This window comes from Cynoglossus semilaevis, chromosome 16 (assembly GCF_000523025.1).
Source record: "Cynoglossus semilaevis isolate Cse_v1.0 chromosome 16, Cse_v1.0, whole genome shotgun sequence".
NCBI classification, from domain to species: domain Eukaryota; kingdom Metazoa; phylum Chordata; class Actinopteri; order Pleuronectiformes; family Cynoglossidae; genus Cynoglossus; species Cynoglossus semilaevis.
This window is the reverse complement of record NC_024322.1, coordinates 10,490,604-10,508,532: the sequence shown is the minus strand read 5'-3', so window position 1 is coordinate 10,508,532 and position 17,929 is coordinate 10,490,604. Positions and strand designations below refer to the sequence as shown.

Below are 17,929 nucleotides of genomic sequence, written 5' to 3'. Positions count from 1 at the left end.
CAGAGCTACATCAGGAGTTTCCGGGACAGACAGAGTGACAGACAGGCATACTCTCACGGCCGAATGATGAGCCGATCCAGGATGGCAGAACTCGACTATGACTGCGGTTCACAAGTGCCCCTGACAGCCTCCAGCGGACCCCCTGTTCGCATTTAAGCCAGGAGAGGGCACAAATCCTGCTGCGGAATCCTTCAAGGCTGCTCTGAGACTCTCTGTCACCGCTGGGGGTCGAAAACCTAACCATACCGTGCCAACCTGTCGAACTGCCTCTCTCAACATGTGCTGATAATGTTCTAAAAGTCGCGTTCAACATTTCCTCCTCTCAGACATGCTAAAGACTTTATAATTAGTTCACGTTCCTTTTGTTCCGAGTGAAGGTGAAGAAAAGACTGGTTGCTGCTGCTGCTGCTACGCTTTAGCTCACACCTCTCTGACTGGATTTATTTTCGGTGCATTTGGAAAGAAAATAATTGGACCTGACTTGCGCGGAACTCACTCAACTGTCTTTGCTGAGGATTTGAATCGAGGAGGCTTTATTTTTCCAAGAGGACAACTGCTTAAAACAGCATTTTTATAGGGGCTGTGCCATTCAAGATAAAACTGCGTGAGATGGTCTAAATGAGTGGGCAAAAGAAATTGTCGGCTTTAGGGATTATTTTGGAGCACGGAGGGGGTAAAAGATGGTGAAACAGCTTAAAAACTCCCATCAACAGTGGAACTGAGGGCAGCTCTTCTTCATTATTTTCTCTTTTGAAATGTTGTTTAAAAAAAAATGTGGTTTTTGAATTCCACTGGGTATTTTCACAAACAGCATGTGTGAATCCCAAATTGGCAGCAGATGTTTCGCCTCAAAAAGTAGAAGCGCTGTTGATGTGAGACACGTTGAGTTTTTATGTTTCTTGGATGTGTTTGGGATGAATTTGTCGACGTATCTGTCTTTTATTCAAGGACAATGTGTTTGTCCTTTCGTCAATTTCCTGGATGAGCAGAAAAAAAAACCCACTTCCTGTCTAAAGTAATGTTGGACCCTTTTGTCTTTATTTCAATTTAAATAGTTTATGTCTGATGTTGGCGATATTGACCTAAAAAGATTGTTTGTTAAGTCTGCAACTGATGGCTTGCACCAAATACTGGCCTGGAAAATATACTCACAGTGCTGCACTGTACTGTATGTAGTACTGCAGAGAATACGCTATCATGCCCACTCCTGACTGCCAACGTCTTTGTCCAGATAAATGTGAATCTTATAGCTCTAAACATGTGCTAACGCGAAAGAGGAGTTCCAATGAAATCCTCCAAAATTGCGCCCTCTAATGTTTACTACTGAACCTTAACCCTTTCAACGGCTACACATACTCACTTTAAAAGAAACCACAACAATAAATGAAGCTCTTTTTTCTCAAGATTAGAAAACATTTGTTATTGTCATATTATCCATTTTATGCAGTGGTTCTACATACAGGAAATGCTGGCATTGATCTGATTATGGGATTTTTCTGTCTTACCTACTGATGCATGTGAATCCCTGCCTAACTGTTTGCAGTGTGTTCCTGTTCCTGGTGTTTCAACCATTGGTGTCATGTGGAACAAAAGCACTTTTGATTTGCAGTTTGAAGCCACATCGTACAAACAAACTGTGTCACAGTGAAGTGACGGATGTGATAAAAACTGAGTTAGGACCAAGAATGTGAGTACAATGTGTGTATTTGGATGATCAATATAGATATATATTGGTTTAATCAAGTATACGTTGATTTCAATTGAACTCATTACTGCCCCTTCTGGTCTTGATTCAGTTCTTATTGTGGCCACATTACTGACAGATATGAACAAATTTTTAGGGCTGTCAATTAACACATTAACTGTGGTAATTGGTTAATGAAATGTATCAGGTTTTAATGCATTTTAACATATGGATGGAACAACGTTTCTCTCATAGACAATGTACATGTTGTCTCTGAAACACTTTGTTTTTGTTTCACCAAAGCACCTCATGTTTAAAATACCAACTCAAAGACCAGCATTCATTTGTGGAGGCTTCAACATCAGGTCCGGTAAAGGGCTCTAGAAATCATTTTAAAATGTAATGTGTGCAGTAAGTAGGACTTTTTTTTTTTAAGCTAGTGTTATATGTTCCTCTCATTTGCCCCTGCAGGGGGCGTTATAAATGCAGTTTGAACCCCTTTATCCTTTATTTGAGTGCAATTTACGTCTTTTGTTTAGTCAAAAATAAAAAAATAATATTGCACTGGCAACTTTAGCACTGACTGCCTGGTGATCTGAACAGCAGGGCTGAACCGTCTTCAACTTGACAAAGGTAAACCTTTGACTCATGATAGGCATAAAAGTCTCCCCGAGGGCTAGCATGTGACCTGACCGTGGGTTGTACCTGTAGCTGGAATCACATCTGCTACTTTGACATATTTGCAAGACAGATGCCAAAAGAGAAAATGCAGGTAGAGGGCAAACAAGCTGCAGATAAGCACAGCAACATACAACTTCAGTGGCAGATGAAAAAAAGGGAGAGGATCATTTTTCTACAATTCTTTTTTAATTCCTACAATACTCCCCTGTTGTGTTCACGCCGTGTTGCACCACTTGGAGTTTGTAGTACTGATTGTAAATGTGTTGTTTGGGTTTTTGCTTACATTTCACTCCTGTCGTGGTTTTATCGTAGCGACACACTGGACCCTGGGTGAAAACAAAATCGTAATTACTTACAATGAATTCTGTGAAATTGAAAGTTTTTGTTTTTTTTTCCTGTAAATGCATATCATTACAGAATGTACAGATTGTTGGGGTTACTCCTGTGTAGATATTCAATTGTAAATAGTTTTCAAATTGACAAATGTTGGTTTTGGTTTACACCGCCGTCTGGTTGGTTCCTGTTTACAACACTGTTGTTCCCACGTCATTGATCCAGCAGTTGATTTTCTATTGGAGTAGACATGTTTTACTGTATCACTACTGTATGTCCAGCTTGTTTTCATATGATGATTTTATTTTGCTCTCATTTTGTCGTTATGTCAGTACGATCCTCAATTGGTGATTACTACAATCAGCAGTTGAGGATTTGTTATTATTATAAATTGATGTTATTATGCATGAATTTATATGGACCTAAAATGTTATAAACAGTGTGGTTCTTCAACCAATGGGAGCTCTTGTCTTCAATTTTTTTTTGCTATTTATAAGCAGTAAGTATTAAAGCAACATAACAAAAAAACAAACCATGTAAACCTTTGATGCTACATAGTAAGCGTCTTGTGACACTTCCCAGTTTCACCAGGTTTGGCTAATATTTGTAGTTTTGGACCATTTTGACTAGTTCTCTGCTAACGTTGTTTTTCTTTATTGTTATTTCTGTCAGTTTAGGCTAACCTTTATTTATCTTTCCTATCTTTTACCTAAATTCTATATTCTTTTTGTGTGAAAATTTGAACTTCTTCTATGTAAACATTTACTCTTTAGCTAAAAAGCATTTATATTTCTCTATATTAAATATACTCAACAGATTAACACAGACACACAGAGAGACTTTAGTTCTACTGATTTCAGACTCTTCTATTATTGTTAAAGTGCTATATTGACATATGCAACAAGGAGACGAGACAAATCACCAGTCAAACAACCTGGGTTTGGCCATGAAGCCACATCAGGGAAGTGGCTCAATGAGTTTGGTCATAATTTTATATTATAATGGTTTGCAATGCAGATAATAGAGAGGCGATAAAAACCCAAAAATGATTTAACCAGTTTCAATGCCAGACTTGAATGCACGTGTTGGCTACAAATTGCTCTGTGAAATAGTTTCAGTATGAACCTTGGTCTGTGGATGAATAAAAGACAGAAAGGATATTCAAAGGAAATGAATCACAGGAACATCCTGTCTCTCTTCAACTCAACACCGAGGCCACTGATAGAAGAGCGGGGAATCTACCGATGTTTTGAGTTCATATTTATAGGTTATAACAGTGATACAAATACGTCTTTATTTTTAAATCATCTTATCAAGCAATACTTTGACTGTGACTAGTTTTCCACGCATAAACACAACCTGTGTTATTTTCTAATTTTCTCATTTCTTCTTTATCTTCTTCTGATTTCTTGGGGGTTTTTTTCTGCATTTTCTTTGTCCGTCTTCCTCCAACCCTGCCACGTTTCATTTTCTGTTATCTTAACTGACATTTTCAGTACGGCGGCTCCATAAACACAGTGCACACACTGTCATTCTTGGTTCCGCTAATCTGGTTTCCAGGGAAATAAAGGCCGGGAAAGACCAACTCATTATGGGCTGTTGTTTACATTTCTGTCAACCAAGACCAGTGACGACAGCGTCAACAGAACTCCATCTCCTGTCCATTTTATACAAGTGCATTCTGGTCCACAGAGTGTTACTCTCGGCTAAGTTGTCTTAAAAAAAATAATGTAGTCAATATGGCATGATTAATGGAGTGGGTGGAAACAGCTTATAAAGGAGCTAATGGACAAGCCTTGGACAAACACAAAAGTCAATGTTTTTATTTTCTCTAAGAGTAAACAAAATGTCACGCACCAAAGGCTGATAATGAATGACTTTATTAATCGTATGAGATTTTTGTAACAGTGAAGCACCATACTGTGGAAACCCATACAAACAGTTCTGTAAAAGCTCAAGCCTAAAACTTGACCAAGTTCCTTTGTCCAATCAAATCTCTGTGCTTCAGACACGAGTCAAACCTCAGACCAACATTCCACCTTCTGTATAAATCGTATAAAATCTATTCTGTATCCGTTATGTTTCTTCATTTCCGATCATGGTGTTTAAGGACCACTGTTCCGTCCCAGGGCTTTGACACATTGTTACAAACTACACTCACACACTATTAAGAGTGGAGGTCTTGTAGAAAAGGTGGAAAGACATTTCTGGAATGCAGAGCATTGCTCCCCAGTAGCTCCTCTGTTGTCATGTATACAGTATGATGCGTTCACTAAATTCACGTTTCCTTGCAAATTGGTTTGTGTTCCACGTCTAAAATCGACTAAGCTCATGAAAAAGAAGAAGATCAGGAATATGCAAATAGTTACCTAGTTCATGTATTCTTTATTATTTTAACATTTCTAACGACGCCTCTCCTCGTTTACATGATGTCTTGCTGATGCTGTGTGGACTCGCTGACGACCTGAGGAGAACAAAAGGAGAGCAGAAACTTAGTAAAGTAAACAACAACAACAATGACAGATGATGGTCTTTGGTTCCCAAACTAGGATTTAAGGCACACATGTACATGTCAGGGCACCGAGGGCAGCTATTTCAGCTATTTTATGTAATCTCAGATGTGATCAAAATGTTGTTTCAGTCCAGTGCAACAGGGCAGGGGCAACAATAGAAGCTGCTCCTTTATAAAAAGGTGTTCTGGTGTGTTAGAGTGCCTCTTAAGGGTCAATGCAAACCAGATTTTGAGACTGCGTTTAGAGAGGAGAACCTTTGCTGTATCATTGCTCGACTTGTGAACGTTAGCCTGCCATAGAAGACAGAGGTGGAGGTGAAAAATAAATCAGTTGGTTTTAAGTTTTTAGTAAACTGGTGCCATGATGGTGAGTTAGACACCAGAAGTAGACTTACACACTGGGCACTAGAGCCTTGGCTCATAGAAAACTGCATCTGGATGAGAATATGTACAACAATGAGTCAAAAAAAACAACCAAAACATTAAAAAATCTCCCCAATGATTTCTGCGACCCTGGTGTGCTCAATATCTGGAGATGTTTTTTTTTTTACATGCTACATATAATAACATGTGTTGATGTGTTTACTGTGTGTGTGTGTGTGTGCGCACTGACCTCTCCATCGCGGGTCTCCACAGTCTTAATGATGACAGTTTTCTTGGAGTGAACCTCTGGTGAGCGTTGATGCTGGGACTCAGGGCTGGTCTCTGTAAGGAAAAAAAACAAAAACAAACAACCCAAAACCCATTTAGTCAAGAAACTAAAGACATAGATCAGGACTTAACAACCTGATGACAGGCTGTGCACTTTGGGATGACAGTCATCAGTCTGTGGAGTGTGAATAACTGCCATTTAAAAAGTCAAACTGTGGCGATCGTACATCATCGCCGGACCTAATATGTCATCTCCAATTACCGCTCACTGCCTCTTGTTGAGCTGCGCCGTGTGGCAGGGAGAGTCATCAGCTCAGAGTAATTGCACATCTCAACTGTAAATATACTTAATGACGAGGCTAAGTTGGGGCATTATTGATGTGCGGCTTTGTCACGACTGCCTGTGTAAATCAAAGAGCCTGTGAGGCTTTTCAGAGTTCATATATCACCACACAGTGGACAGAATGTGGCGCTGCACATGTGCAACACGCAGTGGCCTCAAAATAGCCCCAGCCTTGTACAGGCAAAGGCTATAGTTGGTGTGTTTTATTCTCCCTGTGACTCGTCTGGAATTTAAAATGGGTTTTCACGGCCATTCATGTTTAAAGGCATCACCGTGTGGAGACTTTCTCACCTCTGAATCCAATGGAGGAAAATGAGGACTGCATAGGCATGGTGGTAGTGATTCTGTGGGAGGACAGACACGTCAGCTCATCACACATCAAGTAGGAAAAGACAAAAAGTTCCAAGTATCTCATTTTAATAACTAATCATATATAATAAAATATTCTAGAATTATATCGTTGTGCAGCAATTTGTTCAGTTTTAAAGGAGAGACGGCTCTAGAACCCACCTGGTCTCCTCTCCCTCCAGCAGCTTGCGGTAGGTGGCGATTTCAATATCAAGGGCCATCTTCACGTTGAGGAGGTCCTGGTACTCTCTCAGGTGACGAGCCATGTCATCCTGTGGACCAGAGCGTTGAAATCACTTCAAGGTTTGTTTGTTTTTTAATTTATTGATGCAGTGGTTTTAATACATTGTCCTCATATAATAAACCATATAATCATATGTAATTATGTAAATATGTACTTTTTTTATTTAGTTAGTTATGAAATCAGTTATTAAGTTATTTTTATTCATTTATATGATCGGTGTCAAATAAAGCCAGGAGGGGGCAGTATTGCAATTTAAAGCCTGCAGAGCTGCTGTTTAAGATACAGTGTAGAAAGTAACTTCTATAGGTGTGCAGCTTCATAGAATAAGCAAGCTCTGCGCTGATGTACCTGCTGAAAAATGTTTTAAAAATAAAAGATTTAAATTCATATTTGATATAAGAGTGTGTCGGGTCACCAACTGTCTCTTTGATGAAACTTAAGATCCTTATTATCTGAGAAGTTGGTTTGTCAAACATTATTACCTTCATCTTAGCAATTTCCTCCTCCAGTCTTGCAATAGTATCCTGGTAACCATTGGCCTCGTGGCCCATGCGTTCCTCCATCTCCCTCATCTGGCGCATCAGAGACTCATTCTGAGAGAAAGAGACACAGACATGTTTAGATGTTCTGGATGTCCAAAATGTAAATAAAAAAAGACACAGGATGTGAAAGGTAAAAAGTTCCAGCTTATACTAACAGATCCTTTCAGTGAGTCAATCTCGCAGGTGTAGGACTGGATCTGGTGTCTGTATTCCATGATCTCCTGCTTGGACTGACGCATGGCGTCGTTGTTCTTATCCACGGCCTGGCTCAGATCAGTCACCTGAAGACAAAAAGGGGGGAGTGAGGGAGGGAGGGGTTGGCAGCTTGTCTCTCTCTCTTCTCTCGATGCCTCCACCATACCTTGGACTTGTACCACTCTTCAGCCTCTGAGATGTTATTGGCAGCAATGGCCTCGTACTGCATACGGATGTCCCTCAGAGCAGCAGTCAGGTCGGGCTTGGACATGTCCATCTGGACCTGGATCTGAGTGTCCTTGATCTGGCTCTGCAGCTCACGGATCTCCTAGATGGGAATACATTAAAAAAATAATGATCAAACCTGGCCACATACAGAAATTGAATTCTGACACTGAAGACTTATTTCGGTAAAATATTTTGGTCTATATTCAGCACATGAATCGCCTTTGTTTGACTCTCTTAAGGGGGAGGAATGAGTATCACCTGCCAATTGGCAGAAGACAAGACACATCCAGATTCGACATTCCCAAAAGTGCAACATATTGGCAGGGAGCGCTTGGCATTTGTTTAAATACACCTGGGCCATATTCCACATTTCTGGGTCAGACCACGGCCTTGCGAAGACTTAACATAAGACTTTAAACTGTTTCTTTTTCAAGTGACCTGCATGTCTAAATGGGATACCATTCTAATTCTGTCATGTCATTTGAATATCTTTTTATAAAATCAACATTAAAACATATGAATTACATGAACCTTAGCATTAGTGGCTCATACAATATGAGCCGAATACTCTGAGCCATCTAGAACACCATAGAGCTTATTCGGGCCCTGTAAAACCTCAAGTTTCAGACTTTAGCCCCAGCTGTCTCCTGGCCTGTCCAAAAGATATAAATAAGCCCGGCATCTGTTCACACACACTCACACACATGCACACACGACCAACAGCTGACATGCTTATTCAACATATCGGTAGTTCGGCATATCTGAGAGGTCAAAGCTGAAACGGGGAATGACAGAATGACATAAAAACATGTCAACTACGTCAACATGTGTCTGGGTTCACCCGCCTACGTCTGCTGTTGCTTTTGCTCTGAATAATACTGAAATGTGCTGGTTGGTGTGTGTGTGTGTAAATGAGAGTTAATGAAATCAAATTAATTGAAAACGTGAAATTGTGAGAGAGAGAGTCGACAATAACTTTGTCTTAACATGAATGGGCGTGTTAAAGTGTGAAATATTCTATCCACCGATTGAGCTGCTTGGCTTCAGAAACACTAGAGTCATCTTACCAGATATCTGTCACATGATACAGGACACACACCCCAACCCCCCCCCCCCCCATCCTACATATACAGAAGTATTTACACATACTGCTCTTCGTGGTCCAGCCACAGACAGAGTTTAGATCCAGATAAACAAACCTCTTCATGGATCTTCTTCAGGAAGCCAATCTCCTCTTGTAGGCTCTCGATGCGTCTCTCCAGGTCCAGCCTGGCCAGAGTTGCACTGTCAACATCCTAGATATAAGATGGAAAAAAACAAACCTCAAATTGACACATGATTATAGTGAGAAACAACTGAAAAAGGGAAGTGGGCGTGTGAAAACAAGGCTAAATTCAAAGTCACATCAAAAGGTAGCAAATAAAGATGAATGGGCCAAAAAAAGAAAAATACAATTCAGGCCTTGAGACAAAAATGACTTTGTTTTAGAAACCTACGCCTCTGAAAGCAGACAGGTTGTTCTCAGCCTCCTCCTTCTGATGAATCTCCTCCTGCAGTCTGTTGAAAATGGATATAAAAAAAGTCAAGGTTTAGACTGAAGGAACACAAAGATTTGATAACGTTCCTTCCCCGGGGTCCAATTATTAGATTGATGCAGGTTGGGAATACTCGTTTTCCATCCTCCTGCGCTCTCTCCCCCTCTCCCCCTCCCCACCTCCCCACCTCTCACCTTCTTTTCACACCTCCTAATAATGCTGAGGTGCAGCTGTTTTACAATATTGGACGGTGACAACAGCGCAGCTACATTTAACCTTTTCAGGATCAGCACAAACAACCCTGCAGGAAAACTGCGTACTCATTGTAAAGGGTGTCGTAAATGTGGACTGGAACAAGATGCTCACTTTTAAAACGGTGAGTCTCAAATGACATGCAGATTTAATTATATTATTTTTAATCTGTCAGTTCTATGTGTATTTAGTTATGTAATCATATTTGTATTTTATTATTACATCAACATTTTGCCTCTCTATTTCACTTATTGCCGCTACGGAGATTTGATATTTTCGCAGGTCATCCTCTAGGACATGTGTGTCCTTCTGTGTGTGTGTGTGTGTGTGTGCGTGTGATCGTCTGCATTCACTGAAACTGTGGGCAGTCAGGAGTATTTTCATCTCGCTCAAAGCAGCAGGTGTGTTGCCAGTTATCTCTCGGAGCTGCAGGCAGAGGTTTATAAAAAGGGTTCCGATAAAGAAAAGTGGGTGTTTGAGCATGTGCTGTGTGTGCGCGCCTGTCAGATACACTTAAATTTGACTGATGTTGGTCTCTGTCGCTGTGACAAATTCTAAATTCATGGAGCTGACCTAGTAGCTACAAATAGGCAGATACACCCACATCACAGCTCTCTCTCCGTCTGTCTCTCTTTTATACATGCTTAGATAAACAGTGGAGCACCAACGCCAAGTATGTAAATTTACTCTTTGACTTTTGAACTTTTTTCCCCATCTGTTTTGGGATTTAACATACTTGAATAGAATTGTTTTTGCAGCCTCTTTCCATGAGAGTGAAATGATGATTATCCGTCTGTTTTAATCTTTTTTTAGTGAGTGTTTCAGGCTCAGTGTGTCTCTTGTGAACACATTATATAAACACTTAAGTTGGTGAAGTGTAACATTCATTAAAGCAGCAGCACTTTTTTCTGCAGCAACTCCCTTTTCATTTGGGATTTTTTCTTGAGCACCCCACATAAAAACTAAATTATTTTGTCTTATTGTAGCAAAGATTAAAACTGTATTGGAATTAAAATTGATTTCAAGCCTGGGCAACAGTTGCAATTTGAAGAGCCCCGCCCCCAACTTTGGAAATGGAAGCTAAGAACCTAGTACAAAGGAGTACAAAGGGTTTTAGTAGTGAAAAACACTTGGATTTGGGGGAGTTTCAAACCAATGTGACGAGGGAAAGATGGCCTTATGTGACCCACCCAACGAAATAAAATTCAGAAAGATTCAAAATTGTCTTACCTCAGTTTGAGTTTCTGTAGGTCATCAGCCATGTTGTCCCTCTCCACCTCCACCCGGGCACGTTGGTTGGACAGTGCTTCTATCTGCCTCCTCAGTTCCCTCATCTCCTCCTCGTATATCTCACCCACACGCCCGGGTCCCTCGCGACCCCTCAGGCTCTCGATCTCTGCCGTCAGCGCTGCATTCTGCTGCTCCAGGAAACGAACTTTCTCAATGTAGCTGGCAAAACGGTCGTTGAGGTGCTGAAGCTCGGCCTTCTCGTTGGTCCTTGTGTTGAGGAAGTCCTGGTTCATGGCGTCCGCCAGGTTGAAGTCGAGCTTCTCGCCGGAGTAGGTGCGCATGGCTGTGGAGGAGCCGTATCCAGCTCCCCCACCACCGGAGGAGACCCTGTAGCTGGAGAAAGAAGGAAGGGCAGTGCTCCTGACCTCATAGACTCTGCCGGACTTGTGGCTTGATGCTGAGCTGCGGCCTCCTCCAACATTGGAGAAGAGGGAAGACATCGGAGTGGAACCAACTCCGGTGCCAAAGGTGCGACGGTACGAGGAGGCCGTCTGAGCGGAGGAGGAGGAGTAGGACCTGCTCATGGCTGGTTGACTGTTTGGTCGGCTTGTGGTGGTGATGGAGCTGCTGGATGTGCTAGGACCCAACTGTCCCACTGGGCAACTGGGAGAGACTTAAGTGAAGAATTCCAGGGCTCAGAGTGGAGCTATTTATAGATGCAACACCACACCCACTCACGCCCCCCGTCCCTCACCAATCCTCCACCCTTCAGCTAAGTTGGTATTATGACACGCCACTTCAGCCACCTTCTCTCTTCAACACTTTTGTCTCTATTCAAGCCAAACCATAATAATCTTATCAGTGGAAAGACTATGATATGATTCTGTTTGCCGATGATGTCATGATGTTTTTAAGTCCTTTAACTGTAACAGTGGGGAAATTCACAATTCCGTCCTATTTTGATTGTTAGATTTTAGTTATTGACAATGTAGGGACTATGATGACAATTTTTAAAACATACAGTAGAGGCGCTCAAGGCTCAATTTTTTTTACCAGTTTTAACCCATCGCCTAGTATAAATTAACTTTGACTTCCACTTAACAATGACTCATTTTTGTAATCAGTTCATTGCAGTCTCCTTTGATATGTCATCTATTATTCTCTACTACATTACTCCATGCCCCCACCCTCCCTTTTCAGGCACTCACTTTATCTCCCCCCTCACTTATCCCCTCATTTCTCTCCCCCGTTTGTCACTCCAGTTGCCAGAACCTCCTGTTGCCAGCTGTCCAAAGGGTTTGGTTTCAACTGCTGGGAAGGATATGTAGCCAAGTGTCTGTGTCTGACTCTTCCTGGATAAAACTCAGTTTCTGCATTTCTACGTAGGAATCCTAATGCGGAAAAGCTTTTGTACTTAACCATTCCACCAGTGGGTGAAAGACTGAATATACAGTCACATTATACGAAGATCATTCCTCCAAATTAGCTCAACTTCAGACATGTTCCAGAATGTTCCGGCAGCACATTTTAAATCATACCAACTTAATAAGAACTACCCAGTACCCAGTAGACGCAAATTGATATTTAGCCACGTCTTTGCTGCTCATTATATTTTATTAGCTTTAATCTGATTTTAAGCTCCGCTAGTAGCTATAGAGTTACCAGTGGTTATGTATTCACCCTCGGTTACATAAGCAGCAGGATTCGGTTCGTCTGATAGAGCCGCTGCCAAGAAGGTCGTGCAATTCAGTCTGTTATCAAGGCTCTGCAGGGGGAGTGTAGTACTATAGTATATACAGCATATAGACTGTGCACACCTCTAACACTATATAATGTGTACATGTGTGACTTACAGGTACAGCTGCTGTTGCTTAAGTGCATATCCAGCACATAGAGCAAATAAAAATGTGTGCAGCTGTTAATTTAATAAGAAAGACCTCAAACAAGGCAAAAAGACAAAGGATTTTTTTTTAGTAAATTATTACTTGTTTATTTTCTATTTAGTAGTCGTTTTGATTGCAGGTTGAATTTATATATCACTGTTATAAACATGATCTGAGCATCTTTATGATGTGTGGACTGGAGACAGGCCACACACACACACACACACACACACACACACACACACCGCTGTAGGTTTACTGTGTATAAGATACACATTTACAGTTGGCTCAGAATGCACTGGCCAGCCTGGAGTTGTCCTGCAGGAGATTCCCAGGAAATCCTTGAAGGATCATATTCTCCTTGAGTGACACCTGTTTAAACCTGAACTGTAATATTTGCCTGGCTGGAGTGACAAAAAGGATGGAACAAGGAAAATGATTCTAGAGACCCAAACTTGAGAGGGGCCACCCAATAAAATTATAATACTGACATGTTGAATGAGAATGATATTCAAAATACATAAAATACAAGTTTTGTGTAAAATAGCAACGTAAACAGCCTCCCTTTTACCAATTTAAATAAGTTACAAATACATTTAAAAAACATTACACAAAAAGTTTCTTGAACCACTGACTTTGGCGGATGCTCCTTTTAAACCTAATTTAATTACATTATTACACATACATTTTGTTCAATTATCAATTCTTAAAATAATCAGGTTAAAATTTATGTTACAGCATTTTTGTGAACTATACCTTGTACTTTGGTAGTATTATTTTGTAGTATTTTTTTGTTTCTTATTAAACTTTCTTGCTGTGTTAAATGTTAGACTTGGCTCCAATGTCATCTGCCCACTACATACTGGAAACAAGGCCCAGCAGTCCAGGCTGTGAGCCAAGTCTATTAAAATGACCTTCATGTATTTACTGGTGTCTTGTAGCCACAGGATTGTGAGGTGAATATTTCTTTTTATCGTTTTCTTTGACCTCTGAATTCTATCTCTCAAAGTGGTTGCACATCGTTGGAAGTGGAACTAAAGACTAACAACACACTACTTTTAACACATTCTATTCCAGTTTAATACTAAACGTCGGTGCCTTATGTTCAGTCAGTGACCCTGACGTGTCCGACAGGAGCCGTGACCTTCAGCTGAATCGAGCACACGGTGTGAGTGTGAGGCGTCTCTACTCTGTGTCACAGGTTATACCTCCAGTTTTGTAAGGTGATAAATACTGTGCTAAATGCTAACCGCAGCTCTAACGTGTGCCTGACAACTAACACACACACACACACAAACCTACACTTTGTGTGATCCAGGTCAACATCACCCCTAGTGGTAAGGTCATGAGAGGCAAATCATCACAGATGCTTTAAGTAAAGGTGTACGTGGGAGGTCGGAGTCTGAGGGGGATCACCGTGTAATGTCATGTCTGAATTTGTGACTTAACGGTGTGTGTGTGTGTGTGTGTGTGTGTGGGTGTATGTGTGTGTCGGTCAGCTGCTTCTGGAGTCAACTCTATTTATAACCTTCCTGTTTGAACTCCTATCACTTTCCCAAAGGATCATGGGACTGAAGACCCTGACACCCCCCAATACTGGCATGCTACAATATAATTGTTGGTACCGGATGTTATTTTAATTTTCAAAACCTGTCGAAGTAATCATTTATTTGGAAAAAAGAAACTAACTTTATAGACTTTAGACATTTAGTGACTCGACACAGAGACACTGCCCGTTTCTATAAAATAGTGTCCAATCATCTTCTAATGTTGACATGAGCTCTGAGTTTGTCCTCGTCACATCGCTCATATTTGAACACCAGAAGCTTCCACTCCACCGATGACTAAGTAAAAGCCCCCCCTCCTCCTCCTCCTCCTCCCCCTCGCCCCCCATGACTTCCCATCTCTGTTCCCTCATGTTGCACCGAGGATGATGAAGATTTTCTCTATCTGACTACATGACACAACCATGGTGTGACTTGACGGAGGTATCTGCTGTCCGGTGCAGTCATGTAGGTGTTTCCCACTTTAAGAGCGAATCACCATGGGCACCAGTTGCCCTAACAACCAGGAAACATAAACAATACATGACCCATGGCCTAAAAAAAAAAAAAAAAAGATTCCCAAATTAGCCTCCAGATCCCAGCACGGCTGACAAAACAGTTATCAGATACGCAGACATGCACAGAGCAGGTCTGAGAATATGAACAGTTTATAGTGGCTTGATCCTGCACAGCAATCACTCATGGTTGTATTTTGGTATGATATTCAGAACATTATTATACAAGTCCGGCTGTTAATATCTAAGACTTTATACATTTTTGTTCAAAATACATGTCATTAATTGAGAGTATTGTTAGCGTACTATTTATTTAAAATAAAGATTTTATGTTTATTAATGTACATTTTTATAGAATACCTTTACAGAGTTATATTTATAAAAATATCAAATCTGACACACGATCTTCTACAGTCCTTCTATATGATCACTTAAAATGTGTGATATTTAAGGTGTGGTCGTAGCCCCGCGTCAGTGGAATGCCGGGCCACTCTACTTCTGAATGGGCTTGGTGATACGATTACAAATATAAACTTAAACATTAACCCATTTTTAACAACTAAAAAGAAAGACTAAAAATTGAATCCTTTACTTCTGCCTGGAGGGGGTGTGTTTATTTTATTTTATTTTAATTATTAAACATTTGCAACAATAGCTTTCATCAGATTTCAACATTAGGGCTGACATTAATGTTTCATTTAATACTAGTCCCTTTCACCTTACAGGTGTTAATAAGCATGTTTATTATTATTAACTTGAACTTAAATCTAACAATACATGACTATGACATCACAGTACTGCAATCGTTTTTCAACCAGAAATGCTTCATGCTGCTTAGATGGAAACTCCCTGACAAAACACATCATTACAAAATGATGAGAACCACTCATCATTGGTTGTACACTCATCACTGAGGTACACTTGAATACTTCTCGGGAGGACGAAGACATTTTCCTAGCATGTCCACCTGGCTTCATCCTTCACAAAGACTTGATGTAACTGGGCAACAGACCAAACATTCACACACACATGCCAATGAGTTTAGCTGCTGCTCATGGATGACAGGTTTAAATTAAAACATCGCAACTATATATACACAGACATTGAGTGTGTTACACGGAACCATGCAACATTATAGCAGCCATACAATATCAAAAACTAACAGCAGCACACGCTGCCTAAAATAAAAGAGAGTGCAGTGAAGACACCATATCAAACCATGTGAGTCAGTTCAGATAAAAGGTCACTTCCTGTTTCATTACAGTCCAGTTGCCTCAGACTTCTGTCACTACAATAATAACAGCTTCATGACAGAACTGCACACATTTAATTGTCCGTTTTAAAATAGTCTCCAGGAGACCGCGTGTGTGCACAAAGGTAATCCCACAGCTTTGTGAGACTGAACTGGGACACCACTATCAAAGCTGAAGCTGAGTATTTTCCAGCATTCAAAATCTGTATTTTTTTTTTAAACAAACAAAAAAAAAGCCAAACACAATATATACTAATAATAATAATTATAATCACAATAATAATAATAATTATTATTATTATTACTACTTATTCTTTTCTACAATTGACCGACAAATTAAAAAAAATAAACAGTAACACTGATAATTGTGTCGGAAACGGTTTCAATAATTTAGTTACCTCTGTGACATGGAGCATTATAAACACAAGAGGGCGCAAGAATACAACTTAACCGATGTTGATGCTTTTAAAGGTGTTTATCAATTATCATGTGCATACATAGTTTTACCTATATATTATATTATATTATAGTGAAACTTTTTGAGCTAACATTAATAACTTATTATATATACTGGGTGATTTCTAATTTTTTTTTATTATTTTGTTTTCTTTCTTTTCATAACACATTTTATCTTATTTATTATTTTGGAAAATTTTAGGCATAGACATTGAACTCAAGTCCAAAAGCGAAATTGAGACAGCTGTTACTTACAGTCGGAGAATGAGAGGCCATCACAGATCTGCAGGAGTTCCACATTCCCGTGAGTAGAAATCAGAATTTCAAATTTGCTTCCAATCCTTTTTTTTTTAAAAAAAAAAAAAAGAAGAAGAAGATAATTCAATGTGTTATTTCAGGGTAAAAAATATGTACTTTTTGACATTTAATGATATTTAAAGAAAGGAAAATATTTTTTAAAAAATGTACACATCATATGGTTGATAGTGATCTTTAAACTTTACTGGAATAAAATAAAAAATACAAAAAAGACAGAGTTTGACGTATTGAGTGTCTGGCTATAAAGAAAAGTATTCAAACTATTCCCTCATAATAAGCAATTAAGTCAAAATGGTTATATTTTAAATCATTAAACTTTACTCAGATTTTACCTAGCACTCACTGCCTTGTGCTGAGCAACACATTAAAAACCACCGACCAAGTCAACCGACTTAGTTGTGTTTCCTGTATGTTAGAGCTCTCTTTGAATGTTGTTGAATTTATATTTTCGTCAGCGAAGTGAGTGTGAATTCATGTCACCTGAGCATCGACATACAAATAAAAAAAAATTCAAAGATAAAACACAAATTCATCGAAAATTTCATGCCATCCTGACACGTTCTCATTTATTTGAGTTTATTCCTGATGCACTTCAAATATTTCCCAGTGTAAAATATAAAATGAAACGAGAGAACTCACGAACCTCGCAGAAAACAGCCTGGACTCCATTCACCTGTTCACACCTGCTGCTACACTTCTTTTGTTTTTCACTCATTAATGCCTGACGTCACTAAATGGGTGGAATCCTCGAGTCTGCGCGGTGTCGTCAGCAACCTTTGCGGTTCGCCAATGACGTAGCGGCAGTTGCAGATTTCCTCCCTTCGGATTGGTCGTTATTTCTGCAGCTGTGTTGTCGTGAGTGCTTACTACGTCGCAGGTACACAGGCACAGCTTCCCTCCCACCCTCCCTCCCCCCTTTCCTCCTTCACTCTCTCTCCCTTTGCCTCCTCTTCCTCCATCCCTACCTCGCCCCGCCCTCTCAGCGTAAGAAATGACTTCTTCCAACCATTTGTTTTTATATTTTCCCCAGTCTCTGGGGTTTTTCCGGTGGAGTGTGAGCTCTTACTACTGGCTGCTGCTGAAGAAAATGGGGAATTAATATATATATATATATATATATATAGGGCTGAAAAAGAAGGGGAGGGGGACAAAGGCAAAGGAAGTGCGTATCTCTGTCTCTGTA

The 17,929-nt window shown here is 40.1% G+C and overlaps 2 protein-coding genes across 3 annotated transcripts in view; one reads left to right on the top strand and one right to left on the bottom strand.

The window, feature by feature from the left end:
• tmem198aa (transmembrane protein 198aa) overlaps positions 1-3,329 on the top strand; it is a 31,384-nt gene extending 28,055 nt beyond the window's left edge. The window contains exon 7 of the mRNA XM_017040122.2: positions 4-3,329. Coding sequence (XP_016895611.1) covers positions 4-156 — 153 coding nt within the window. The 3' untranslated portion in view covers positions 157-3,329. The remainder of the gene's footprint in view (positions 1-3) is intronic.
• A 1,230-nt stretch (positions 3,330-4,559) lies between these two features.
• On the bottom strand, positions 4,560-17,478 carry LOC103392079 (desmin-like). Of its 2 annotated transcripts, XM_025063918.1 has the most exons (13): positions 17,390-17,478; positions 16,684-16,769; positions 10,779-11,451; positions 9,258-9,318; positions 8,961-9,056; positions 7,700-7,861; positions 7,494-7,619; positions 7,279-7,389; positions 6,715-6,824; positions 6,496-6,548; positions 5,824-5,915; positions 5,606-5,644; positions 4,560-5,162 (listed from the first exon to the last, which is right to left on the bottom strand). In XM_025063918.1, exons 1-13 carry the CDS (start codon positions 17,413-17,415, stop codon positions 5,121-5,123), a joined length of 1,677 nt encoding a protein of 558 aa, XP_024919686.1. In that variant the 5' UTR covers positions 17,416-17,478; the 3' UTR covers positions 4,560-5,120. The 2 variants fall into 2 exon arrangements, with proteins under 2 accessions (XP_024919686.1, XP_008326827.1); XM_008328605.3 differs by lacking the exon at positions 5,606-5,644 and having other exon boundaries at positions 4,563-5,162; positions 17,390-17,477.
• Positions 17,479-17,929: the final 451 nt, after the last annotated feature.

Excerpts from the sequence above, each read along its gene's own strand:
- LOC103392079 (XM_025063918.1), bottom strand. The coding sequence starts at position 17,415 with ATGGAGTCCAGGCTGTTTTCTGCGAG. Across the intron at positions 7,390-7,493 it reads TTGACTCACTGAAAGGATCT|AATGAGTCTCTGATGCGCCA; the intron begins GTTAGTATAAGC and ends TCTTTCTCTCAG. Across the intron at positions 5,916-6,495 it reads TTCCTCCATTGGATTCAGAG|AGACCAGCCCTGAGTCCCAG; the intron begins GTGAGAAAGTCT and ends TTTTCCTTACAG.